Source organism: Apteryx rowi, unplaced genomic scaffold (genome assembly GCF_003343035.1).
Source record: "Apteryx rowi isolate R43461 unplaced genomic scaffold, aptRow1 scaffold_258, whole genome shotgun sequence".
NCBI classification, from domain to species: Eukaryota; Metazoa; Chordata; class Aves; order Apterygiformes; family Apterygidae; genus Apteryx; species Apteryx rowi.
In genome coordinates, this window is record NW_020448952.1 from 318,544 (window position 1) to 346,231 (window position 27,688).

At 37.8% G+C, this 27,688-nt stretch overlaps 2 protein-coding genes across 7 annotated transcripts in view; one reads left to right on the top strand and one right to left on the bottom strand.

Annotated features, from left to right (window-relative positions):
* Positions 1–5,517, top strand: part of SLC30A7 (solute carrier family 30 member 7) — a 28,413-nt gene extending 22,896 nt beyond the window's left edge. The window contains exon 9 of the mRNA XM_026067313.1: positions 300–5,517. Coding sequence (XP_025923098.1) covers positions 300–347 — 48 coding nt within the window. The 3' untranslated portion in view covers positions 348–5,517. The remainder of the gene's footprint in view (positions 1–299) is intronic.
* On the bottom strand, positions 3,476–27,688 carry DPH5 (diphthamide biosynthesis 5). 6 transcript variants are annotated; one of them, XM_026067316.1, is made up of 8 exons: positions 27,604–27,688; positions 27,195–27,379; positions 24,144–24,268; positions 20,727–20,835; positions 10,913–11,033; positions 8,671–8,710; positions 7,497–7,600; positions 3,476–6,504 (listed from the first exon to the last, which is right to left on the bottom strand). In XM_026067316.1, the coding sequence occupies exons 2-8, from the start codon at positions 27,327–27,329 to the stop codon at positions 6,278–6,280; spliced, it is 861 nt and encodes a 286-aa protein (XP_025923101.1). In that variant the 5' UTR covers positions 27,330–27,379; positions 27,604–27,688; the 3' UTR covers positions 3,476–6,277. The 6 variants fall into 6 exon arrangements, with proteins under 6 accessions (XP_025923101.1, XP_025923103.1, XP_025923102.1 ...); XM_026067318.1 differs by lacking the exon at positions 27,604–27,688 and adding an exon at positions 27,508–27,525; XM_026067317.1 differs by lacking the exon at positions 27,604–27,688 and adding an exon at positions 27,463–27,485.

Sequence of the window (27,688 nt, forward strand, 5' to 3'; positions counted from 1 at the left end):
TGTTACTTAGGATGAATCAGAAAATGTAATGTGRCAAAGCTAATGTTAATATACATTTCCTGCATATGCATTTTTTGACTGTATGAAGAAACATGTATTCATACAGCTCTCTAACAGTTTGTAGGTTTACGAATTGCCAGTAACTCAATGAATGATTTACTAAATGTGGGAGATCTATTACAGAATAACAATATACTAAGTTCCTTGTTAGGTAACTTACTGATGCAAACTGGTGTTCAGGACAGTTAAATTGCTTTGGCTTTTCAGTTTCTTTTAAACTCTCCTTTTCTTATCCGCAGGCGGGAGTGAGACAGCTTTACGTACAGATAGATGTTGCAGCCATGTAGTCAATTTCTGAAATTGTGCTGTTGGACCAAAGTTTTCTGTACTGTATAAACTTCTCGAGACAGTTGCCTCCACCACTGTTCCGGAATTGACTGAATAGACTTCTGCCTTTGGGCTACTGATGGAGTTCACTTCTAAGGAGTAAATATTGATGAATGTCATGAACTTCGGGTCTTATCTTTTTGTGGCCCCTAAACTTGTAAGTTTTTGTGGGGTTTTTTTACTTACTACATTTGTTCCAATAGGAAACTAACATTGTGGTACTGGAAACCCTGTCATGTCTTCAGTGAAGCTGCTGAAACCACTGCTCATTCCCATAAAACCAGTGTTATCAAAAATTGGAAACTTGTTTTGTACATAATGTCACAATGGCTGACATGCTTCAATATAATTCTATGTTTGTACAATTGTTTGTACTTTGCAAACTTAATGAACCAAACCATATTGGGTTTTCAAAGTGCCTTTTATATCAGAAGAATTTGCCAGCATAGATATGGAACATCAGAGGGTTTCATTACTTTTACAAATATATCTTGTATGCTGTCTGATATTTACTAGTGATGTATGTGGGTTTTTTTGTGAACTTACATAACTGTAGATGTTAGACTTCCCTTACTCTTGTGTCTTACCAAACAAACAGAAAAATGCTAAATGTAAAAGGCAAAGCTATTGTGAAGAGACTTGTTTCCAAAACAAACTGGATACTTTGTTGTACATCTCACGTGAAAATCATTTTAGTCAAAGTATTAGACTTAAATCCAATTCTTAAGTCTTTTTATACTGTTACAGTAATGAAATATTACATGATGCTACCCATGTTCATAGTCACCACAAGACCAGGCAGCTGAGGTAAGATGCTGGTGACAGAAGCAATGCCTGAAGCTTTTTATCTTCCAAATTGTGCAGGGAAAAGAAAAGAATTAAATCACTAAGTTGTTTGAAAACTTAGTCTCCTTGATTTTAACAGACTGTAGAAATTTTTATTAGAGATTGGTGARATAACTGTTGCTCTTCCAAATACTGAAAATAGGTGTTCCTGGTGGTTATACCTGAAATGGAAATAAGGATCATCTTTCATGCTATTTAAAATTATGCTTTTTCTAAGTTGACAAGTCCTGATATTTTTGATTTTGTCTGTTCCACTGTAATCTTATGTGTTTTCATCAAAATAAGTTTTTCTCAATGCAGTAAATTTTTTTCCAGAAACATTAGTCAATAATATTTTTTTTAGCATTTACTTTCATTTTATACTTTCAGGTTTGAGTGGTGCTTTCAAAGACAATCTGCTAGACTTGGTATTACAGCTAATGATTCTATGAAATTGTAGTAGTTAACTTGGTAATGGAAGATTTTAGAAATGGACATTTTACAAACAGAACATTGTGGAGTAAAACAAGATGAAAGCATTCTTATGAAAAATCATAGCTGCTCCTGATTGGTATGGATTTTAGGTATTCTTCTGGTACTTGATATGAGGAAATACTGAAATCAGGGCCCTCTGAAGCTGATGATGTCTGTGTAGTAAGTGCTAGGCACTATGAAAATATCTAAGATTGATTTGCAGAAATAGTTTGTTTGCTACTGTGATATTGCTGAAATCATGATAGAGAAGAGCTGTTTCTTGCATTCATTTCTGTCGCTCCTATATGGTATCTGAATTCTGATCTCTTTTCACATGAAAATGCTGATAATTGCTAAATTGATCCCTGGTACCTGAATTCAGCATATAAGATGCAGGAATGTGATTGTTCATTCTGTACAAAGCTTGGGTCTGTTCACTTTAGCTTGCAACTGGAACTGAAAATTGGGTGTAAAGAAATAGAGCAGTAAAAAGCCACATACCATTTTGAAGCTTTACAGTCCCCTTCTCCCATGCACATCCCAGTCTTCAGACCCTTCTTTATCCCTGTTACTGGTTTCTGACCCTGTTCAGTTCTCCTGGGAATGCAGCTGCACTGTTCCGTATCCCTCTCCTCTGGCCTCCTGCACGGCAGCCCCATCCAGCTCACGCCAGCGCTCGCCTCACTCATGCTGTGCCACACCTGCACTTCTGCAGCGGAGGATGGCATCTGAAGGCTACGCGGGCAGCGAGGGAGGGTGCAAGAATCCACTCAACAAATCTGGATATCAGTTTAAGATATCATTTGTATATCTGATCACAGAAAAGGTAGTTAAAAGATAAAGTTGTGATAATAAGCGCCAAGACCCTTCACACTGTTTTTGCAGTATGTTACATACTTCTTGTTTCTTGGTGGCATGATTTTTTGATTTTTATAGGTAATATTACTACTATCTGAGGCTACATAATATCAACAGAAATCATTTTAAAAGAAGCACTAGTGAACTTTGTAGCAATTGTATCATGATTCAAGAGCACGCTTTGGTTTAAATCATTTTTGTAGCAGTGTGGTGTGTATTTCAGGTCTAAGCTTTCTAAAGTACTGTAGTGCCACCTAAGTTGTTAGGCCTGGCCACTGTTTTACTTTTGTTAATGAAAAGACAATTGCCACAATTTACTCTAAGCCTCCAAGTGAGAATCTGYCTGGGTTATAGTTGGGTTTTGTTAAGATGTAAATCTACAAACTTTTTAAATACCACAAATGGAGTGAAAAAGCCTATAAGCTGGTTACAATCACAAAAATTAGTTTTAATCATGTTTTGAAGTCTTTTTATTGCCTATGAGGATTTCTTGGCTGACTGTTGGAAACACATGCAGGTCTGGATTCTCTAACCAAGATAGTGTAGAAACATCAAGTCATCCTTAAAAGTAGTGAAGCAAGCATGAAGCTATGTATCATGTGTTAACTATAATTCTGAGGGTAATATAGGGAAGCCAGTTTCAAAGTAGACTTAGCCTTTTTAGCCTTTCTGAAAAAGATAAGCATCAATAGATTCTACAAAAGGCAGTAGATATATCCAATAATTAAATATGATTATATCTAGAATGCCAATAAGCAGGGTGACATCTGATTTTTTTTTTTTCCACCTACTTGCTTTGGTTTTAGGAGACTACAAATCATGCAATTGAAAGTGAAACTGTTCATATCTTGAACATTGTGTTTTGCTAATTATGTAATACTTTGCTTATTATAAAACACTTCTCCTTTAACATGTTAATGGAGAAGCCTACTTTTTTTTTTTTTTAAGGACAAAAACAGATTTGTATGAATGACTAACATCCAGTGATGGATGAATGTGTGCAGATAATCTGCTAAAACTGACTTTTCTGGTACCGGGACTAGATTTTGAACTAAGTTTTCCAAATACAGTTTTCTTATGTTTTTATGTAGCTGAGGATTACCTGCTTAGGGTTACTGGTCTGTATAAAGGGTTTTCTTCTGTAACTGAAGACAGCAACTTACAACCATACTGTCCCAAAGGCTAAGTCTGCAAACTGCATGCTTTTTGCAGGAACTGCTGCAAAATGTTATTTCATTTTTCTAAGCAGCAACCTGTGAAAGTCTTAACTGCATTTCTGGAGAGTTTAAAAAAAAAAAAAATGCTATAGAGTTCTGTACTTAAAATGCCCCGAATGTTTGGCATGCTAAATAATGGTGGAAGAAAACTGTTCTTCTCCTTAAGAGAATACATCGTAAAAACCAATCCTTTGTAGGCTAATCCCAAAAACTTATGGATAAGACTTGTTCTTTATACAAATAGGGCCCAGATAAAGAGCTAGACTACTTATGTGATTTGCTAAACAAATGCAAAAAGTGCTGGTCCAAATAAATGACTGCTCTTTATGGAATCCTGCTTACTGAAGCTAAAGTTTAGTCTCATCACTTGTAAGAGCCAATGACACTGTCCATTGTGATACTCAAACTTTCGAGCTGTCTTACAGGTGGTTCTTGTCTCTACATACAGATTGAAACTACTTCTTCTAATAAAATGGACCTTAGTGAGTTTTAATATTCTTAATTTTTGTATGAAGAAGTAAAGCTGGGTTTAAAGATAGAGGAAGGAAATGGTATTTCTTTTAATTTGTTGGTAGGTGAGCCTGTTGAGAAGCTACTGCTGAACTGCAGTTTTCCTACCCTTAAACTAAACTGTTCAATCAAATTGTGAAGTTCATGGCTTTTCCTTCATCCTGAGTGCAGATTTAAGTTGCAGAAACCTTGATGCTTTCATAAAATGCAAATTAAGTTGGGTATTACTCTTTATTAAATGCAAGTCCTAACCAATATTCATCTAACAAGATCTTTAAATACCAGTTCAGAGCACGTTTTAGTTACTAATTAAGCCCTGTCTTGTTTTCTTCAGCAGCTATCAAAATGTCATTTGCTGTGATTCTTGTCATCCCACCCCTTTTAAGTGTGGTTTAGGGGAGTAAGTAAAGAGGGATATATGTTATACATAAATGTATTTCATAACCCACTTCTCTGACTCCTAATACTGACTGGTTAATTTCTCCTTTATACTTGCCCCAAAATCCCTATTTGCAACCTCCTGGGATTCCCTTTGGGTTTTCTCCCCCCAAAAATCTCCCAATTTGTTGCAGTGACCATCTGCGTTGGGACCTCATTGGCCAGAGACTGCTATAATGTGAAAAGATGCCMGCTCTGCTTCTGTTTTGTCTGGCAGGTGAAGACTACAGGTTTTGCTTTGTGCAAATACTGGTGAATCTACGTGTCTGTTTTAGTGAGCCACAAAAGTTCCTGCCTATGTGGTAATTTGGCAGAAATAATGTGTAAAAAGGAGTTGCATATTTCACTTCTCAAATGCATTGAAATCTTTCATGCATATGGCAGGGTCTTGTACAAGAGTTAAACGTCTTGCTGCAATATTTTGGCTGGAATGTGAAATAATGTGAATGAAGAAACTGCTAAAAATTGTTCCTGGTAGGATACAACATATTGCTTGCCTTGTTCTCAATTACAGCTACTTTCAGCTACATGAAATACTCTTAGCAGTGAGCTTAAGTTGAATAGAGCAGTGTCCAAATACCTGTGAAGAAATTTGATAACACAAGGAAGCTCACCAAAATTTTGAAGACCATATATTATTTTGTTCTGGAATACTAATGTTAGTAGCTTAGCCATGACTTGTCCCAAGTGCAATATTAGAAAATTTTAATGTAATCTTTTCTACTTGAATATGGTCTATATAATATCCTATATTACTGAAAAAAATATGGGATCAAGTTTCTTTCCAATAAATTTTCAGTTAAAAATCTGTATATGTCTGTTCTATTGTCTTCTCAGTATGACTAGTTTGAATAGCAGCCACCATCATCTGCTAGCTGATTCTGAAGAGAAAGCTCAGTCTTTTTCTGAGAATTGTTGCTGCACTTTGAGTCCTGTGCTTCATAAATGCTAGCACTAACACAGAGAAATCTAGTTCTATTATAAGTTGCAAACTTCTGAAATGAGAAATTCCATGTGGCTTCTACCTTTCATTCCCCAGCTGTTCAAAGGGTGAGTTTGTTTTTCTTGGTTCACAGAGTTGTAAAGAATATTTTCACTCTCACAAGTGTAAAGATAGATACAGACCTCAGTTTTTGCACACTATTGTATTGTTTTGCATTAGTGACAGAACTCCTAGATTTCTGGAAAGCTGAAATGCAAAATTCAACACCTAAAATACACTACCACAATATATGCAGGTCCAATTAACATTATAGCAAAAGTGATGCTGGATGGACATCTGCTACACCTCTTCTTCAGTTCTGTCCTTACACCTTCTTACCCTAGTCATCAGCTTGAGGCTGATGTGGATGTAAATGTACTGAACCAAAGGGCTCCTGGGGTTTAAAGGCTTTTGGAGAAGTCTTTAGATGTTATAAACTAATACCAGCAGGTGCATCTTGCATTTTGTAGCCTCAGATAAAAGAAGGTCATGTTCCTACAATGTTGTCTTTTGTAGCAGCATACAATCTAAATGCATTTAAGCAAGCTCTAAGATGGAATAAAAACTTAAAATGCTCCATTTTTATTTAAGCAGTCCTTTTAAATGCATTATTTTCAGAGTTGGAACAGCTATCAACAGAAAAAAGCTTAAGCATTTCTAATTCCAAAGGATGCATAGAGCCTGTTACAATCATGGAATGTAGTGGACCACCTAATTCCACAGTGGACATCTGATGTAGTGTGCCTGAAGCAATTTTCTGATCTGGAGCACCCACACGTGCAAGGCCAACGCAAATGGTGTTTTCAGTAATTTCTGTAAGAAAGGAGAKTCAAGAAGTGATCCTTCTAAAACTTTTTCAGGGGCCAAGTTCAAACTGTCACTAAAAAACTTGATTTATTGAGTAATAACCACATCACAAAGGAAAGAAAATAAAGTGCTTAAGCATTAACACCAATCTCATTAAGTCTCCAAACAGTAAGTCAGAGTGGCCTAGAGAGTAGAAGCCTGTTCTCATAAGAAAATAGCTGTATTTTAGGGATGTTTATAAGTATGAATTGGAAGGCAGCAGAAGTAGAATATGAAATTCATTCTGGAATTGTATTCACTTAGAAAATACTGCTGCTTCTGATTCATTTACCCATAGGATAAAATGGAAGTATTGTTTCCTTTTCATCTTAACACAGTATATCAGGAGTAAACTTTTAAAAGAAGGAGAATAGAYGGGAAAATTATTTTTAACAGAAATTCATCCATGACAAGAAGTCATCTTCATAACTGCTATGAACAAACAAAAACAGATTTCATCCCGGTCTTAAACATCTTCCTCAGTCTGTTCTTRACTAGTGTTAAAAATTCAAGGTCARAATCACAGCCCTGCATCTTAGAGTTAATCATCTAAATTCATGCTATTATTCATGTAGAGCAGAGTGTGACCAGTCTAAATAAAACATAGGGGAGATTTTTAAAGCCTAACTGATMTAAAATGCTCAGGATCCTTCACCATCTCACAACTCCAGTAGATCAAAGAGCTCACAGTTTAAGATTGACAGAAACAATACAGGATTACCAAACTGAGACTGACTAAATCTCCAGGAGCCACTAATGCTCATTCATCTGTGTTCACTGACCTACAGGATGCTTGAACTCTGTCAAATCCATCTCATGATTAGGATTTAAAGCAGCCTAATTCCACTGCAGATCAAGAGAATGCTCAAATTAAAAGGAAAGGAGGAGAGTTCAGAGGCTTGTCAGTAAGTGTGAACAGGGAGGGGTAGTAGTAGATAGAAACATTGCAGTAATAGTACCTGGTTCTTCTCCTTGGAGCCTCCTATTTTTAATAATGGTAAGAAGCTGTTCTGCAGCTTGGTTCACACTCATGTAGCGTGGTGGCTCATATATCTTCCTTCCCCTGCAGGGAAAGAGAATTAGAGTAATTTAACATAAAACCCATCCCACTATCCCTAGCATTCTTAGCCTATTGCAAATTAAACCTTTGGACCAACAAATTGAACTTGAAGAAGGCCAGGGTCTCAGGCTGGGCCTTTTGGACAAGACTGAAATTTTTAAGGAAGAAAGAAGTCTGTTGTGTTCTCAACACACCTGTGAAACAGCAGGGCTTCCATCTGGCAGATAATTTAAGTCTTAAAAGCAAATTCAGCTGTTGGAAGCAATATGCAGGTTTTGTGCAATTGCTCCTGAAAGATGCATTGGACCTAAATTCAAGGACCAACTAGTGTTTTCCTATCCGATGCCTTGTAGACAGATGATTATAGACTAGAAATATATTCTTAAATGAAATGCTTCTTAGTTATTTTGCCAACTGTGGATTGACTCAAACAGATTTTATTTTGGAGCTCCAAAACAAACAAAACTCAATGTTACTGTCAGACTTCATGAATGTGAATTTAAACCAGAGTTACAGCATGTCTGTAAGTATTTATATTCTGCATTGTCAAAATATACAGATTGCAGAGGGATGATTAAGATGTGGCAAGAGCTTTTTTCAGATGCAATTAAATGAACTTAGTTAAATAAATAACATATATAAAATTTTCTTGTTAAAGTGTGGTGTGTATTCAGCATTTCACATTGTTTCTAGCCAGTGTAAGGAAGAATTAATTCAGGACACTGTTTCAGCTATTAATCTATTTCAGGATGGGATACAGCACTACACAAGACAGAATGGTAGTAAAATAACACTTCATCTGCCAAGCAGAAGGTTCACCCCACTCTGACCTAATCCTTCTCATAGAAACAATTAAAACAAAAATTATCTGCTGCTGCAGCTTCATTCAGTTACTGTAAATAAAGCCAGGTCCAAATGTAACCAACAGAGAAGTTCTACTTAAAAGGAACAAAAGACTATGCCCCCTGAGAAGTACAAGAGGACAAGGCAGGTGAGTTCAGTAACAGACTATGGGCAAAGAACCTTTGTAAGCATGCTGTGTGCTTCCATATATTTTCAAAATGATGACTTACTTCATTAGATTCTCCAGAGACTGCTCCTTCACTTTAATGTCTGTAGAACAAAACAGTAATATTAAAACACAAAATCCCTACAAACTTTCCAGTTACACTTTTCTGTGTAGGTAAAGCTTAGTTTCTGTAGATTCTGTAAACTTCATAGGAATATTCTAGCTATTACAGGAAAACAAATATGAATTACAGCCAAAGTTTAACCCATTCTATCCTGCTTAATATGTTAATAATAAAACACTATGATTTTATGCATGTGTAAGTTTCATAGATTTTGGAGCAACTTAGCAGAATAAAAAATACTGCTAAGTATAAAAATGGCCGGTATATTTACCATTGAATAGGATTGCTAAATGCTAGGATGTTTAACCACACAAGGATATTGGGACTACTCTTAACTTATGAATACTGTGTGGTCACAGGAGGTAAAACAGTATGACTGATCGACAGCGATTACATCACTACCATGCAGGAACCTAACTTTCATTAGCACTTCCTTCCTGTCCCCATCAAAATTTAGAACAATCTTCTGTTATGGGAAAAAGAGGATTGGGGGGGGGGGGGCAGGTAAGAATCTGCACATTTGCAATTTTATGAAACTCTACTAGACCACAATCTCTCTGAGAGACAATCAAATGATATTAATATGCATTACACTCCCTAAATATGCTAACAGACAGCTGTATTATAATAATATTTTTCAGGTGTTTGAATATAGATTATCAAAGTGAAAGCTAGACACATTTTCAAACTTAATTAAAAAAAGAAAAAAAGTATCACTTAGATGATGAAATCAACTCCTAAACCAAGGTGATTCTGAAAGATTTTCTGAAAGAATATGCAAAGTTGCAAGACTACTGGTGCACAGCCTACCAAACTGCTTATATGTCAATGAAGCTGCTTTGAAATCAGAAATATATCAGCATTTTTTTACATCACATTTGCTTACCAGATAATCATATTGGAGAATCAGCTGAATAAACAATCAATACATMCATCAGAATGACCAACTAGTATTAAGGAAACAATTAACTTGGAAACTGATAGTTTTCGGCTGTAAGTCACAATTAGATTCTTATATGATAGTATGACAAATGTCCCTGAATAAAGAGATTTATAATTCAATTTTACTATTTCAAAATTTTTATTCTTCCTGCTGCATAAAAAAATTAAACATAAAAAGGGAGAATGCAGAAATGATTATAAAAAGAATCTGAAGAATACTTTAATTTTAACATCTAGTCATAATAATCCTTGTTTGAAACATTTCTGAAGTCATCCTTTAAAACAAATTATCAAAATTCTGCTTTTTAGCCAAGTTTGAAAACAACCAAATTTCAAGGCATCGGAAAGTTTGATGTGCAGTGATGCTTACACATTTAAATTGTTTTCTGATCAGGATTCCTCCAGTTACCACAGAATTTGTTTTTACTTAAAATATTCATGTATCAAGCATTGACAGATCCCAGCTGTGTCTGAAAGACACAAAGAAAGGATATCTAATTCTATATAAAAATAAGCAAGTGCCTTATAGTGTATACTCAGGCAATTCTCTGACCTTTAAGAAGCTACCCAGACAAGTAGACTTACTCAGGAGATTTTCAGCCTAGGATTCTTGAGCAGGAAAGATAAAGATCAGACAAAGCCATGGGATTGCCCCTGAGGACAGTGGTCAGCTAGAATCACTTTTCTGTTTCAGACCCATGATCAGCAAGGATTTTTTTTATAGTATGCAGGCTTCTCTCCTGACAATCATCTTTTGCCAAAACATCATTAGATAATTTAGGAAATCAAATATCACCTTGCAAAATAGAAATGTGGTTAAAGGTATGATTTAGCTCCTCAAAAGGTCAAATGTATTGAGTTTTAAACTAATTAATTCAATAAAATGTAGCTGCTATTTACTGCAATCTCATTTAGACCCTAAGCTAGATCTAGCTTAAAATTATACTGACTGTTGTAGCAAACACAGGCCTCCTGCTCCCGTTTGACTTCTATGGCGGCACAATTTCTTACAGATTTTCTGAAGAGGAATGAAGACGTTCCTGGCCACCGTAGCATGAACAATAGCTGAACTGATTCTGAGTACACATACACTAAAGCTTTGATTTTTAGAGTATTTTCACAGATATACATTAGCTGAGAACATTTGTTTAATCACAGACACTTCATCTCACGCCTGTCACTGCTGTGTCCGGACACCGGGGAAGATGGTAGCTAAGGAACTGGGATAGCTGCTGCTTACCAAGTAAGCACAGTGTGTGCATTCCGTTCTGCCTGTTCTTCTTGATCTTGTCAAAAAAGCTTTCTGGCTTCCATGCATCTGTCCAGAAAACTATAGAAACTGTTTCTCCAAAATTATACAACTGTAAAACAAAACAAATCCAATAACACACATATACAATTTTAAAAAAAAAGTGGAAGAGAACACAAAACATGATATAAAAATATTGAACAGTTGGCGACATTGAAAAGTCCTGAGGTTAGTTAGGAAAGAAGTTTTATACTGCAGTGATCACTCTTCTATAAGAAGCTTAAGTCTGCTCTTTCATAAACACTTAACAAAACATTGCATTAAAAAATAATGCTTCCTTTTAAAAAAAAGCTGCCCTGCAGTTCTCTGTATCTCCTGGTTAGTTCTAGTACATTCATTTGCATTCTCTCCTTTATACCAAACCYGTAATTAGTGAACTGTTTTTCTCTTCTTGATAACAGAGGAGATATGCTGTTAGGCCCTTACTTGCTGAACAGTAAAGCATCTTACAGAACAACTAATGAACTACCTGTAAAGTTTTCATCTGTCCCTGCATTCCTCCTTCCACTGTGTATTAACTTTCATTCTACCTTCTGTACTTTGTGACTTAATTCTGAAGCCCTTATAAAGGCAAAACGTTGCAAGGTTAGAATCAAAATTATTACTTACTGCTTCTAATTTCGGTAAAAGATAGGTAACTTCTAATAATATTGTAACTCTTGCAATATTTTCCTAAGTTTTGATTCTACTGCTATGGTATGATTTGTACTAAAACAGGTGCAGATGAAAGCTGTACCATGCAAAAGAAGTTACAGTCTAAAGAGGCATTTGATCTAAAGATCTAAAGACAGGGAGAGATTGTGCATGTAGCAGAGAGGTGAAAATTTTTCTTATGCACATATGACAAAAAGAATATTGCTAGCAGAATCTATATTAARTATACTTACTGCCTTCAGCCTCAGTCTTGGCACTATTTATTACCATAAGTCCCTAATCTTTGTGAAGGCATCTGAAGCAATAGTCTTGCCAATCATTTCCAGTGATGCAAAACTGAAAGTCAGATGTAAGCTAAAGCAGAATTTGGCTTGGAAGTTTTGGTAACTGACTTGAAAAAGGGTAGAAGTGCACATCAATTTTGGTCAATACAGCTCTGGAATGAGGCCAACCAAGATAGATTTTACAGCTTGCCAATATTCTGTCTGCTTGAGCCCACCTGTTCTGCCAGAGATTGGTAAAGCATGGAGATAGTCTAGCTACAGTATTTTCTTCTGCCTGTACTGCAGCTACATGGTTCCTCACTGGTAGGCAATGACAGGGAAACAACAATTATATAAACTGACCTCCCCACTGTCTCTGTAAACATGGAAGGAAGAATTGCTTTTCCAAGCCCACTACAGGAGGCACTGTGTCTGCTGTTAGCAGAGGAAAGGACCCTGCCTAGAAGTAGCTCTGACAGCTCTGTGCCATCTGGGGATTCCCCTATACATACTTGTTTTACTGTGGCACTAGGTTGTGGTTTTAGCTCCTTTACGCTGGCAGAGCAGAACAGASAAGACAGAGGGCAAACAAAATTTGAATCAAAGCAGAAACACATTTGTTTTCCAGGGATCAAGAGCTCAAATTTTAACCACTCATGCTGACAGGAACAGCATTTATTCAGAGTCCTGGAACACTACTGAAGGCATTTCCTCTTTTAAATATTTCATTCTAGCACAAGGACAAGAACACACAGTGTACATTTCACAACCTAAAGGTTCTTCCAGTAACCTAAAAATAGGTTGAACCAACAAGTGCTCCTGATGTAACTTTTTAAACTATTTAAAGGCTATGGTTCTAGAAAAAGAAAAAAACAAGCTGTTTTGCCTATCTTTCATTTGGCTAGTTAGAGCTCTTTCCATTTTGCAGGCAACCTGAAGAAAAACTATCGGAACATGGAGTTTCTCTTTCTCTCCTCCACTGTTGGAGCATCTGGGAACAAGTTAACTTTTAATCTCATTGGTGAGGCAGTAGTATACCTTCAGTCATCAACACCTGCTGAAATGTCCAATACCAGCCTGACTGACTAGTTTATTATCTGCCATCTGAAAGCCACTGCAGTCATTTCCCAAAATRAAGTAGCCCTCCTTCAGTACAGAAGGTGGCCTCAGATTTTTTCCACAGTTCCTTTGGCATCTTGATAACCTGAAGGAGAGAGACTTCTACCTCTGCCTTATAGCAAAGAAAGAGGTGTGCAGTAATGGGCAGAACATTACTATCCGATAACAAAGTTATAGGTAATCAGATCTTTTAAACCAATCCGCCACATCATAAAAACAAGTTGGATATCCAGCTTGTATATCCTATGCTAGTTGTTCTGATCTTATTATTTCTCTCAGCTGTTCTTTCCATTGATCAGAGATACTTCCAAAATCTTTGCCAACAAGTTAAGCAARTTATCCTTTTTGTGCAAGCACTACCACAGTTGGATTCACTGAATCTGTTCTGCTGATTTACCATCAGCACCAGATTTTGCATTAAAGTTTGAATGTCAAAAAAGAATAAAACATTTTTGTCAGATAGAGCTTGTCTGTTCAGTAGAAGGAACTTTAGAATGTCTTCAAGAAATACAGATATCATGAGAAAACCATAGTTACAGTTTCAAAAAATTATACAGCTTGGTTTCTCGGCAGCTAGACAGCATAAAAGTAGCTTCTACACTAACAGGATGGAACAGGGAGTATTTTATTAACCTCACAAATGCCTTTGCAACTTATACTTTTGTACTAACTAAACAATGAAGAATAGATTTCCTAGCATTAATGCATGCACATTTTTTACTTTAAAAGAAATAAAAGAGTGGAAAATACTACTTTGGAGACTTTCTGGTATACCAATAATCTATGAATTCTGTGGAACTGAAGCAATGAATGGAAACTCCTATTTTATTTATTTTTATTTATTTATTTTTGCCTCTTACAGAATATTGCACAAAGCAGAGTTCTTCAGTTCACACTTTCATGAGCTCAGAAGAAGCTGTAACTTTGTTTTATGCACACACATAATACGAAAGAACGTCTGACAACTTTTGGTTCTGAGGTGCCTGTCTGCTCTCAGTTAGTATATTTAACCCTTCTATTAATATTTCTTGCTTTACTTGTTGTTTATATAAGCAATACGGMTAGCTAATTGTGATGCCAGAATAAAGTATGAGAGAAAAAGCGCTGTATCATGATCTTAGCTCTGAAAGCCTGCATGTAAGTGAAATTTCAAAAGAAACTACAGAGCAACTTCATTAATGGCCCATCTGAATAACATTAGAAACCTGAAGCTGTCCAGATCACCAGAAGCTCACTTAAAATACTGGTGTGGCCAACCACCACAAGAATACAGAACATGAGGAGAAGGAAGGAGTTGAAACTAAATAGGGAAATTAAAAAAAGGAAGATTCCTTTCCCTTCTAAAAAGTACTTTCCCCCCTTCCATCCCCTCTAAAAAGTACTAAAGCAAGCAGGAGAGAAAATGCAAGATAGTATTAAAGGGCAGTAGGGCAACAGCTGCAGAGAAACCAAGAAGTAAACATTTCAAAATGCAGACATTTATTTTTACAGCATCTTTGCCAGAATTATTGCTGTATCAGCTGCAATGGTGACACTGCAATTCTTCAGTTAAGAACCTAACTGCTGTCCTAAAATTTCAGAACAGTTTCAGAAGTGGGAACATTCCAGGGGAAGAAAGTAATAGGGATGTAATAGGAAGTAATAGGGATCTTGTCATTATGTTTTTTAGACTCAGCACCTTTATACATATGCAAATGCTCATAAACCCTGTAGGATTATAACGATATTCAGCTATGTTCTGTGCTGAGATGGTCACAAGTTACATTGTAGATTATTCTTACAAGACAGGAGTATTCTGCCAATGAAGCTACAGCACAGCCTGATCACATCCCACTGACACCAAGAGGCTGTTGCTGCTCCACCAATTCCCCAGTGGAATTTGGAGACCATGTAGCACCTTGCATCATCCCAGGTTGTGTCCTGATAAATTTCAATGAACATACACTGAAAGCCTAAGACATATTTTGTTTTATCTTTGTCATAAGAGTTTTGCTGTGATGCTATGCAATGTTCATCCTCAACCTAACAAGATTTTTGTCCCCTTATCCTCCATAACCAGTTTACRCTCTTCTACACCATATCTACCTCATACTAAAGGGTCTCTACTGTGCTATTTACTATGTATTTTGCCAGAGAACAACTTGGGAAGTARAAGGATCAGCAACAAAGAGGTAGCAGGAATCAGTCAAGCTTCATTTTTGGTCCTTATTGGTCAAACAAAACAATCATAAGTTTAGACCTAGCCTTTTATGCCATATTCTCTCATACCACAGGCTTTGAATGCATAAGATGAGAACTTTCATGTGAAATGGATGTTTCTACATTTCACACAGACAGGGCTGGAACTCCCTTTGGTACTGCAAGCCAACAGACTGGCTCAGCTGTCTCATGAACCTCCAACCCCCTTAGTATGTGCCAGAGAGAAAGCAACTGTGAAAAAAGGATACCTGGCTGAGGATAGCCCACTCCACATGATTGCAGTCTTCAGAATGCAGCTGAGACAAATTACATAAAAGCAGGTGAAGGGAGGAACACTTTTTTTTTTCCTCCCCTCTTCTTCTTTCTTTCTTTTGGCTGCCCCCTGTATCAGTACTTAGGAAATAGACACTCCTGAAGCAGAACAAATTCAACTATCAAAAGACTCAGAAAGTTATTCCATGAAGCAGACTTGAACAAGACAGGATTTACCCTCCAAAGGTAACATTATCTTGTCTTTAGTAACCTCCTCAGACTCTTCCCAGCAATACTAGACAATGATTCCTTCCCACCCTCCTCATTTGGTTTAGTAAGCTGAAACAGATATCTAAATAGAGACTTGAATCTATTTTGATTAAACAGGTGTTTCTGGGTCATATATCCTGGTAACAAATGCCACCGAGTTGCACAGCAAATGTGAGTAATGAAGTAGTGTAACTAGTATTGATTTAACATTTAATTGGTTTGAGAAACAAACACTGAATTTTAAAAGGCTTGGAAACAGGCAGTCAGCAAGAAAACCAACTAGTGATAGAAAATGGTTTATAATTTTATGTGGAAAAAAAAACATTTTGCATAGAGCTTCTCAGATTAGAGTATTTTTGAAGGTTAAGGCACAGACAGGGTGGAACTCAAAGCTTCTATTCCTGCGTTTACTAGGTTTTTTGTTTGACTTTGAGCATGGCAAGTAATGATAGCATCCCTCAGCTTCCTTATCTATAAGCAATACTTCTGTAGCTGACACAAAAAGCTTACTCAACTATTAAAGACTCAAAGATAACATGGTAAGCACGACAGAAGAGCTGCTTTTGTGTTTCAGATACAAATGATCAGCTAGTAGTTAAAAGGCAAAACTACTTTGTAACTGTAATTGTGTTACAATAATTAACTGGACTGCTAAGAAAAAGAAAAATCAGTGAGATGAGTCACTGAAAGAAAAGAGGGGACAGGCAGATGTTTGTTCTGAAGCTATTCGGGTGGAAAGTGGGTATGTCTCAAAAGAAAGGCAAGTCTTAGCCATGAAATGTTTTTTGCTAGCTACCTTATCAACACATTAAAAAAAAAAAAAAAAGCACCTTACAAAGCTAGCAACGCTATTCTTCCAGAAATGAGCGCCTCTTACTTTGGATCTAGTCATGTTTATTAAACAAAGAGATAAATGGAACCAGGTCTAAGAACGGGAACTGAAAGCCTAGGAGTTGTAATGGTGCTTCTTGTACAAGGGAAAGAGGTTTGACTCTTTCCTTCCACAAAGCCCTTTCTTAGCAGATCTAAGGCACAAGAAGAAAACCGGTTGCTAAAGACAACTTAAGAACACACCACTTACTTAAAGAATCTTGAAGCAGATCAGACCATTCATTATGTTTTGATAATATGAACAGGAAAAGAATATGCTTTCAGGTTGAGGAGGGATTTGTACATTTAGGGTAGTACAAAGAATATACACAGAATTTTAGCTAACTAGCAGGATTAACTAATTGGATATGTTTGCTGAAGCTTAAATCTGCTCACTGTATTCTATTCTAGATGTTTTCAAGTATCTCCCTTCAGAAAATCCTGTCTCATTTTTCTTTTCCTCTGYGGATCTTTTATCTTTCCTATCTCTTTCCTTCTAACTCCTTATCTCAGCCCTTTGTCTCCCCATGGCTTGTCTCCAGCTTTGCACTTCAGTCCTCAATCATCTTTTTCATAGTAACACTGTATCTCAAGCCATTCCAATTTCAGCATCATTCTTTCACATGCATCACAGGTCAGTATGATGCTGAGCAAGTCAGACTAGACTCTTTCCTCCATCTTCAGCTTGCAATGCTGAATGATACTCCGATGAAGAGAACTAAGGCCATGTCTTGCTCTGAGGGTAGCTGAGCAGTGGTAGAACAGAGGTTACTCTTCAAAATACCAAATTTCACAAACCTAGAGAACTAGAGCCCAGCTGATAATGATGAAAGCTGAAGTGTACCACTAGTTATCACCTATTAGAAGTGCTTTGTGAGAACTCTGGTCTTTCCTTGGGGACTTTCCCCCCACACCTGATTTCCCCAGCAGCATGCATAGATACCAAACCTCATGACTTACTTCATCAGCATTTGTTCTTGACTATAACAGTCATAGTGATCAACCTACCTCAGTGTCAGACTCCAGACAAGAGAGGTAAATCTACAGAGAACATACTAAGGGGCAATTCACATGCAGGCAGTTTGCCTCTTGGTTTTTCCCCCTTCTTCTGTTTTTACTTGTTTTTGAAGGAAAAAATAGAATAAAAATCTGACGCAGCAAGACACAGCAAGAACAGTGTAAAAGGGATAGCAACAGCAGGTCACGGAGCCTTATGTTCAGTCTAGTACTTTGCTAAGTTATACTGTCCCCAGCTTTCAATAGCTGCAACTCATTGTATCAGTTGGCAGAGAAAGAACTTCCCAAAAGTTCAAAAAGTTTAGTTTTTAAAACTAAAAAAAAAACCTCAAGTCTTTATATAAAGCAATCTTCACCCGTGCAGTCTCAAAACAGCCATACTGATTCTGTTACGTTAAATTGGCAAGACAGTAAGAATTTCTTCTTGAGTTTTTTTTTGAAGAGATATTCCCTCTTCTTCACTAAATATCTGTAATTTGGCAAGAAATGTATTTATGTTCTTTGAATGTGAGAAACAAACCATAACTAATATTTTGAAGTTATCATCCAAAATGTAATGATGCTGCTCACACATTTTGCAGAGATTGCTGCACAGTATGTGTGATATACGGAATCAGAAAGCTTACTCTCCTGACTTCAGTAATTCTCTACATTGCAGGAAAACTGTACAACTACCAGCACTTTGCTAGCTGCACAGAAACATTGCAGATGTTGCTGATGACAAAAGACATGTACTTTTGTGAACGTACTGGGCAGTAGCTGTATTTTACTGAGGGTCTAATCAGTAGTTACAGCTCACTACGCACACGGCTTTCAGAATAACGTATAAAGGTGTTTCCTGTTTTTCTCTAGTAAGAAAGAAAGAGGTTTTGTATCACAATCTGATTAAAACAAGAAAAAAAGCCAAGCCTTTTCTGTGGTGAAGCAAAAGAGGAATCCCTGCTATACTTGACAGCAACTTTGCAATCTGAAACACAATAACTCCAAAACCAAATTGATGGCAGGAGACAGTCACATAACATATAGGAGGTGAAGACTGTTCAGAGAAATTACAAACCTCTACCACAACTCTTAATTAAATCATAGCTGCTTTTTAGTGTGATACCCTTCACTTGCTGTTTACACTCATAAGGCGCAATTAAGAGTTAATCATACAGCTGATTATAGTCCTGTCCAGTAACACAACATGATCACAATTTCCTAAAATGCTTTTTACAATGGGAATGTTGAGTTATGAGAAGGCAGCCCCTCCCAAGCCAGGAYGGAAAACGAGACTATTGCCAGAGTGAATAACATCACACTTCCTTCATGGTCTGTTCCCCTCAGCATGGGTTAGGGAAATATTAGCTAATCTCCAAAACTGTGCATATGTGAAAAATGTATACGTACTTTTTGTAATATACTCCCAGTTAGTTTTCTGCTCTCTTTTTTCAGCCAGCCTAGAAGCCCTATACTCCTTCCTTTGCCTAACTGTAGTTGCAGGGCAGAGCAAGCTTTCAGAAAATTTTGTCAGCTGTAATCTTTGGGAATATGAGCCTTGCATCTTCTTTCCTAATGGGCATAAAAGAAAGAACAGTAAAAGGTGATGGGTAGGAGAAACCACTTGTCAACAGTCTGACAGCAGAGGCAAACTTTGCACCGCCATAAAGCCAAAAGGGGAAAGGGTGAGTCCTAGCCTCAACTCTGGTGTTACCCACCCCAATAAGTGCAGTCATGCGACAGCTGCCACCTGTCTGCTGTACACGTAGAGTTTAAACACCAAGGAGCCTATTTCCTTCCTAAAAAGATAATTTTGCCCGAGTCTTACAGCAATAGGCAGGTGTCACTAAGAAAGTGCTCACAGGAAGAACTATAAAGATTGTGACAATCCTGTGTTGCATTCCCTTGTGTACTAGCATTCTATGTACTAGTACAAGAACGGGTGTCAACACACTGCTGCTAAACTGCCACATCAGACAGGGCTCCTGCATTTCTAAACCATGTCATCCAGGTGTGATCAAAGCCAGAGATTACACTCATCCTATTGCAACAGATTTTCTGTTGCTGGGCAGCACTGAAATAAGGTACTGGGGTTTGTCAGTGTATATTTGAAGGTATCACTTGTTTGTTGAAATAAAAGATAGTGTTTTTTCTGTTAAGTTAGGAAGGAATRTTTCCTCCTGCAAAGATGACAGCACATTGTTCAGACCCTCAACTCCTGTCTGTAGCACCCTTACATTCCCATGCTTGCTTACAGTCTTGGCAAATCTCAAGCTTTGTTTAAGGGTTCCTATACAGAGGGAACAATTTTGAATGCTGAGAGCGCAGGTTCCCTGAGGCACAGGTGATAAGATAAGAACATACCCTATGCTAAAAGGATCAGTAAGAACAAGAGGAGGAAGCTGCAACTAATCTACATGTGATTAGTGATGCTACATACACTGACACAACRTTTTTCATGTAGGAAAACAAGTGAGCTGTATACATGTAAAAGGAAGTAGTCACGGATTTTCTTGTTGGACACTAGATCTGTGCTGCTTTAGCCATGCAAGAAGCACAGAAACCATCACTTGTTCTTTCAGTCCTTGGCTAGAGCAAATCCCTTATATCTCAGCAGACAGGCAGAAAGTGAAGACTGGTCAACTCAGGGGAGAAAGAATGCATCATGTGCAAAATTCTGCAACTAGTTATGATCCACGCTGGACGCATACACAGGCCTGTGCATGTATTCCTTTTATTACAAGAGCAGAGTGTTTCTCGACAGGATAACAACCTAATTTCAGAATAAACTTATTGGTGACTATCAGTAGTAGAAGGAAGCCAACATGGGCAAAGCTTTACCTGTAAAACAACTTAAATATCAAAGTCTCATGGGGGGGGGGTAGGTTAGAGGGCAGAGAAGAGAAGTGTTATACACATGCACTCATAAAAAGGGACTTCTGCTGGTTTTGCTGACGCGTAGCATGCTAAAAAGGAAGTGTACATTTCTGTTGTCAGAATTTGTTAACAATTGCTACAGATCTTCAAGCTTTAGATTGCAACATGCCTTACTGCATTAGTAGAGAAGCTCAAAAATTCTAAGTTTAGCAGTCGTGGAATAGCATATATACAAAAAAAGTTACCTGTAAACCACAGCAGCCCACTGCATTCATTATTGAAGCATTATGAATGACCCTGTATGGAATCCCCAATTTTACTGCACGTAGTACTAAATCACTGTGCGTTGTGGCCCTGTGGTAAGAAGGGAAGGGGGTTAAAGATTGAAAATATACAGTGAGCTTATGTTACTAGCACTGTAGTTTGCTTTGAAAGTAAAATCAAATCCTTCACAAATAAGACAATGCAGAGGTGTCAAAAAGGCAACAATAACTTTACTTACTGTTATGGAAAAGTAAAAACTGCAGTAAAGCTYCCATATTTTGTCTTCCCCAGCTGAAAATACAGGCAGCCTCACTATGCTACTGTTCTTTGCAGTTTTCTGGTGTCATTAAAACTGCAACACTAGCACAATTGTTACTTTTAAAGTAACTTTGGCAAATATTTGAAAAGGAAAGTTCCATTTGTCCTTTATCTTCTGCAGGTGTCTGTTGGACATCTGTTGAACTGTAAACATCAGCACTACTTGGCACAGACTTCAGCAAAATTCCAGTATTTCCTTAAGTACCGCACAGCTAGGCCTTCTCCAGCACATGCTAGGAAAGCAACACTCAAATAAGCAGAACTTTGAACAGATTGAGGTGAGCTCTGCGCAGTACTTGGAAAAGCCATCCTTAAAGTCAACTCTTAAAATATTTAAGCCAAAATTACTCCAAATAACAATGCCTAAATTTGTTGAGAGAAAAAGTTTATTCAAAAGTAATTACAAACAATTCTAATTAAGTTTATAAATAAGCTCAATTTGGCTCCAGGTATCTAATACTCAAACACCTTGCCATGACTGGAGCGATAATCACTGGACTTGCAGTTAAGAGAATTAGGGTTAGAGTCCTTTTAAGATGGTAAGTAATTATGGATCCAGGGTAGTCTTATCTTTAAAGATTTCAAAATTGTTGCTGTTCATCTTGCTYGCAAACAGTTTAGATACATGATAGGAACTACATTTTTCCTTGTGAAATATGGAAATGCACCTACCCCTTGTCTGAATTTATCAAATCTGACCAACGGCTTTAATCATGTCCTTTTCCCCAAGGTGTATCACACACAGTCCTGGCCATAACAAAGAAGGAAGCAGAGAAAGAAATAGCATATGCTGATCAGAATAAACAGAAAGACTGTTTTCACCCTGGCCAAGTTCAGTCCCCATACAAAATCCCCTTGATCTTTGGCCTGATATTTCCACCCTGCATGTCTGACTAGCACCATTGAGCAGATCAGGTGCCTCAGATAGCAACACAAATGTGGCAGCAGCTGGCAGGGTTGTAAGGATGAACCTTTAAAAAACAAACAAAAAAAACAATTGAACAAAAAAAMCCAGTTTCACTGGAGAAACTAAACACAGGATCTGATTTTGAGAAATCAGAGACCTGATAAAAATAGACTCCCAGATCCAGTAGAACACAGTAAGGTTATCTAAAACAGCACTCCCATTAGTAAATAAAATATGCTCCTGACTTCCATAAGTAAAGGCAATTTAAGAATGCTTGCTCTAAGAGACATGGGGGCTAATTTTAATGCCTTATATTATGCACTTCACACACATAGGACAAGGGGCACTGGAGGATTTTGTGGTTATGCTAATGCTGACCAGCTGGCTTTATTCACTGAAATTTGCTCCAGCCACTATTTTTTCCCAATAGATCTGTCCATAATGACTGTAGCTAAAAGCAAAGAGCCCTCAGCTAATATCAACAAAAGGCCTGACAGAGTTAGCTCTCCGCACCCCAGGCTATGCTATTTTCTGTCACTGAAATAGCATTCAAGAAGTTTCATGGGTAGTAATAACATAAATATTAGCACAGGCTAGCTGAAGGTGGGCTTTCTGGTATGATGTTAAAATTATTAGGCTCCTGCTAGCATATTTACAGTTGTTACCACATCTCCAGATGAAACATTTGCAGTGAACAACAGTGAGAAGAACTACAACATAGGCATAGCTAGTTTTTTCACCTTAACCATTAGCCACAGACAGCTGAGATTTTCTAAAGATTCAGCCAAATACTCTTCTTGCATGCAAATATATTTGAAATACTAAGATCAGCTGCAGTCACACAGTTTGTGTCCACCTTCCTTGCAGCTTCTCCTAGGACAGGAGCATTCAGTTCTCCTTCTTAGTAATCTCAYGAATCCCTAAATCCATAGGGCACTACACAGGCATAGGAACAGTTCTAGCTGAAATGCTAAGAGCTAAGAACATAAACATTTAGATAGCATCAATTCATTCTAAAAAAGGGTAGTTTTCTGCAATGCTGAAGTATGCTATAGTTACCAGAATTGAAGCATTTAGTCACTAAAACCATTGGTGTGTGAGGCAGATGAAGATACCGCTTACAAGTGATTATATTTCAAAAGATGAAGGGTTTTTGCTTTGTTTTGTTTAGCCTTGTATGTTTACTTATATCAGTCCCTGGTCCATAACACAAGAGTACAGGTAACATGGCTCTACATGAATCCTAATTTTAACATTAACATGCATTGAAAGTATAATTAATATTTCTGAAATATAGCATCATCTGCCCCTAAGTACTAGCTTAATAAAAGATTCTCTTGGCAATTCCCTTCATTCTGCATTTACATAAATTATCCACTTTTGATAGATGTGCACACTGCTCCTCTTTTTCATAAACTCTCTTTATTTTCTTCTCCTACAAATAGGGTGCTCCATGATTTGATTTTTCTTGTGCCCCTTAACGCTATGGTATAAATCCTGAACCACCAGCTGGAGACTAAAAGGTCTTTTGTATGACTTGACATTACAGATTGATGATGCCTGACTGAGAAGACAGAAAGAGATCCTTCTGGTGATAGAAAAAAAATATACATACCTTCCAGCAGGAATACAAAACGGAAACAAAAGGCTTAATAAACCAAGCTAAGACATTTATAATGACCTAAGTGACTTTAAAGACTAGCATATATCAAAGCAGAAGCACTATACAATGAACAATCAGCACTCATTTTAAAACAACTGAGAATAAAAGCCACAGTTTATAAATACAAATCACAACTAAAAGAATATGCTCTCAAAACATACTTGATTATGCCAGAGCCTAGAATTTTTTGTTAGCAAACAAAACCGGGAACAAAATATTCTCTATGAAGGCCAGCATGGAGAATGAAATGATAGCAAATCACTGCTGAAAAACAGATTTATACATCCCTGAGCTCCACACTCCTATCTGTAAGGGATGTCTGGGTGAGAAAACTCCAAAGCAAGATGAAGCGTAGAGAATTGTACATACATTTTGTATGATATAAAAATGTTTTGAAAATCAACTATTCCTTCTTCACAAGGAATTATAATTATGAAGGACAGCCCCATTCTGCTTAAAAAAAAAAAGTGATCAGGCTAGAGCAATAATTAAAATGTTGCCTCATCTTACCCAAAGGGGTCACCAACCACAAGAAAAGCGACATCACAAACATCAGCTTCTTTTAAAATGCTATCTGCTTCTTGTTCCACTGTTTCTCGATCAGCCAAAATCAATTCTTTTCCATAAAACTCTTCCTAGAAAGTGAAATTAATAAGAAACACCAAAATAAGACATTTGRGATTGTTTTAATCTGTGTTCCAATTCAGGAACACAGGCAACATATGCTGGAAGAGCCAGCTCAAATATTATCCCCAGCTGTTTGACCCATGTGCTAGAAAACCCTACCTCCCCCTGCAAGAATACCTTAACTTCCCATTAGGCAGCTCTTGAGTTGACAAAAATTACTGCCAATCATATTATTACACCAATTTGGTGTTTCTTTATGCCATCTGTATCAGTTCAGGAGCTGCTCCACAAGTAGCCTGGTTACACCTACAGGTTGAAGGTCCCTGGGTGGCCACTAGGCATAGTAATTTAGCCAGTCATCCCACTGGAAGTCATCCCCACTCACAAGTCAGAGCCTAACTGCTTAGGCTAATTATAATACTAACATGAAACCAGATACAAATAAGACACTAGCTATTACTATAACCTAGTTTTCCAGCTTTTATTTTTCTTCAGTACATTGTAACTAACCACATCTAAGGAATGAGTTCATATTAATCCTTCACCTTCAGTTCTCCATAAGAAATACTGTACCATATATGCAGGTAAATACATTTGACTGTCCTTCAAACACTTCCCTTCAGCAGCTGAGTAATCGTTAGGTCTCTCTGCATGTTTTAAATGTATTTGCAGAGTATAACCTCAGATGTGTAGTAAAACTTCACTTAGTTCTAGAAACACGCTTACTGATTATCTCAAACATCTCTGTCTCTGTAAGTCAGGTTTCACCATACATTTCACATGCTGTTTACATGATTAGATAAAAAGTTTTTTCCAGGGCATAGACCAAAAACGGTGTTTTTGTTCTGACAGTATTCAGCACATTTGCATGGTAATATGAACATCTACAAGTTGTTAAAACTGGCAAGTCAATTATGCTCCAAAAAGGTTTTCCTCTGACTTTTCCTTTGATTTCAGTGGTAAACTCGTCTTTGCCTACAAAGAACAGTGAATTGACAAAAGAACCACTGTATTTGTACAGAAGAGGAATGGGGCTTCCATAAAAAAAAAAAGTGTACCCAAAAGCTAGAGTACTAGCCATGGGACCTCAGATAATGGGTTTGCTTCCCTTTTCTAAAGATGACCTCCTCACTCATTTTGGATAAGTTTCTCTGTCTCTGTAAAATTAAAGGGTATTATTCTCCTTGTGAAACAAATCACAAACTATTCAGGTTCTATAGAAAGGGTACCAAATATGTATACAAGCAAATCTGATACCTATGATTCAGAATGGTTGACAACCACCCTGGAGTACTACTGAGGTCCATACTATTATTAAGAAATCCTAAATTAATTTTGACACCCCACTTGTTTTTCTTAAGCATCTTACACTACATGGACTTTAGCAAGTAGTACAGAACAGCAGCAGCAGATCTGTAAAGCAGATCAGTTGGTGCTAAGAATCCAGTAACAACGGTATATACATTCAGGTGGGTTTACCACAGAACCAAAGTAACTCTAGTCCAGTACGTGAACAAATACTCTTTAGAAGCTGGAGTGCATTCCCAGAGCACACCTTTCAGTTTATTTTTACCCAAAGGTATCCATTTGGATGCTCTCAGACTGCTCCACAATGCAAACCAAGGCACATTAGAGTTTATCAAAAGCACTCTCCTGATCTAAGCTAACAATGTAGACTCACTAGGAGGTCACTAGGTCCAAACAGTTCTTTCACCAAATTGAGGGCTGATTTAGATGGTTAGCTTTGAATATATGTTTAGATAGGCAAATAAAGATAAACTAAGTCACATCATTTGAATTTTGAGATTTGATTTAAAAAAAAACCAAAAATACTCAGCAATTTTATTCAATGTTTTGCTTTCAGCTGGCTAAGAATCTTCTATCAAAAATTTTTTTGATTGAAAAGGCAGGTTTTGCAAAGTAAAAATATTCAAAGAATCATTTYGATTTTGCCAACTTTCCAGCTATTCAACAACAACAAAAAAATTGTCACAAACAGATTCACTCCAATTCAGGTTGCTTCAGTGTACTGAGTTGAACAAAAATACACAGAGTGTATCTACACTGCAAAATACAGCTGATATACCAGAAATGGCCCCAAATTTTCTAGCCTAGCCTCTGGCTGGTAACAACATAATGCTGACTCCAACCTAAATAGCTCACATTGCTACACGTACATATAGCTATGCATACATATACCTGAATCATTATAGCTATACTGCTTCCAAGACCCAGCTAACTACACAGCTTATGTGGAGCAGGGATCTCTGTTCTRTGAGCAGATAAGCCCCTTTTTTTTCAGTAATATTTCAACATTACCTTTCTCTGACCAGCAGACCCATGAGAGTTGTAATCCGTTGGGTATTTTTTACTACCATCATCTTCCACAAAGTGCATTTACTGACAGAAACTCATCTCCACGTCATCACATAGCCCACCTCAGACTGAACTGCATGGTCTGTTCTGGGAGACTTAGCATGGTSAGACTGGCTGGTCCACAAAGAAACATGAAAATCTAAGGTGCTCAAATTATTATTCCCAGCAGACATCATAACATGTTGGGCAAATACAGAAGTTTAAAGCACCAAAATAAGTATTTATTTTTTAATCAAATCAGACATTTTTCTAAGCAAGTTCTTCAATATTTCAGGCTATCCTCATCTTGCTAGAATTTGAGATGAAAACAAGTGTCAAAGTATGAATGTTATTTGTAGGAAGGAAAACTTTATTTTTGTTCTAGCCTTCTCACAAGGTAAAAAAACAATTCCTCCTATAACATAGAGTACATAAAGGTCATATACGTTCTCTTTATGAGATTATAACACACTGTTATTTTTTCCTGTTGAAGTTACTGATCTCTCACTCTCAGTACCCTCCTTAATATGCCCCATGAGACACCTCAGAGCTTGGTGAGACAGCAGTGGCCAAACCTACCAGCACTTCCTTCCCTACAGTGAGGACGGATGTGTAGGCCTCTAGGTACACCCTGCGGCACTGCCGCACCACCTCCAGGCCTTTCACTGTGATGTCCTTAGCATCTCCCAAGCCCAGTCCGACCAGGTACAGCATGTTAAGGCGAGRGCGTCAGAGGTGCCAGGGCCGGGTGCCAGCGCCGCCACCTACCACGAGAGGGAAGCGGCCATCAGCCAGGGCGCCTCACGCCTCGCCCAGCGTGGAGGCCTCGCCCCACACCTCACCTCACCTCGTCTCGCCTCGCCCCGCTCCACTCACTCACTCACTCACTCACCCGCCCGCCCGGCCCGGCCCGGCCCGGCCGCGAGGCCTCCCCGCGCAGCCCTAGGCCGGGCTCGCCCCGCCACCGCCCCAACGGCCGCTCTCCCACCTGCCGCCTGCCAACCACGCTGCCCTAAGCAGCCCCTCCCCCGCTCGCTTTACGGCGCTCCGCGACAACCGCGGGGTCTACTGGG

Excerpts from the sequence above, each read along its gene's own strand:
- DPH5 (XM_026067316.1), bottom strand. The coding sequence starts at position 27,329 with ATGCTGTACCTGGTCGGACTGGGCTTGGGAGATGCTAAGGACATCACA. Across the intron at positions 11,034-20,726 it reads TGGGCTGCTGTGGTTTACAG|TTGTATAATTTTGGAGAAAC; the intron begins GTAACTTTTTTT and ends TTTGTTTTACAG. Across the intron at positions 6,505-7,496 it reads GCTCCAAGGAGAAGAACCAG|AAATTACTGAAAACACCATT; the intron begins GTACTATTACTG and ends CCTTTCTTACAG.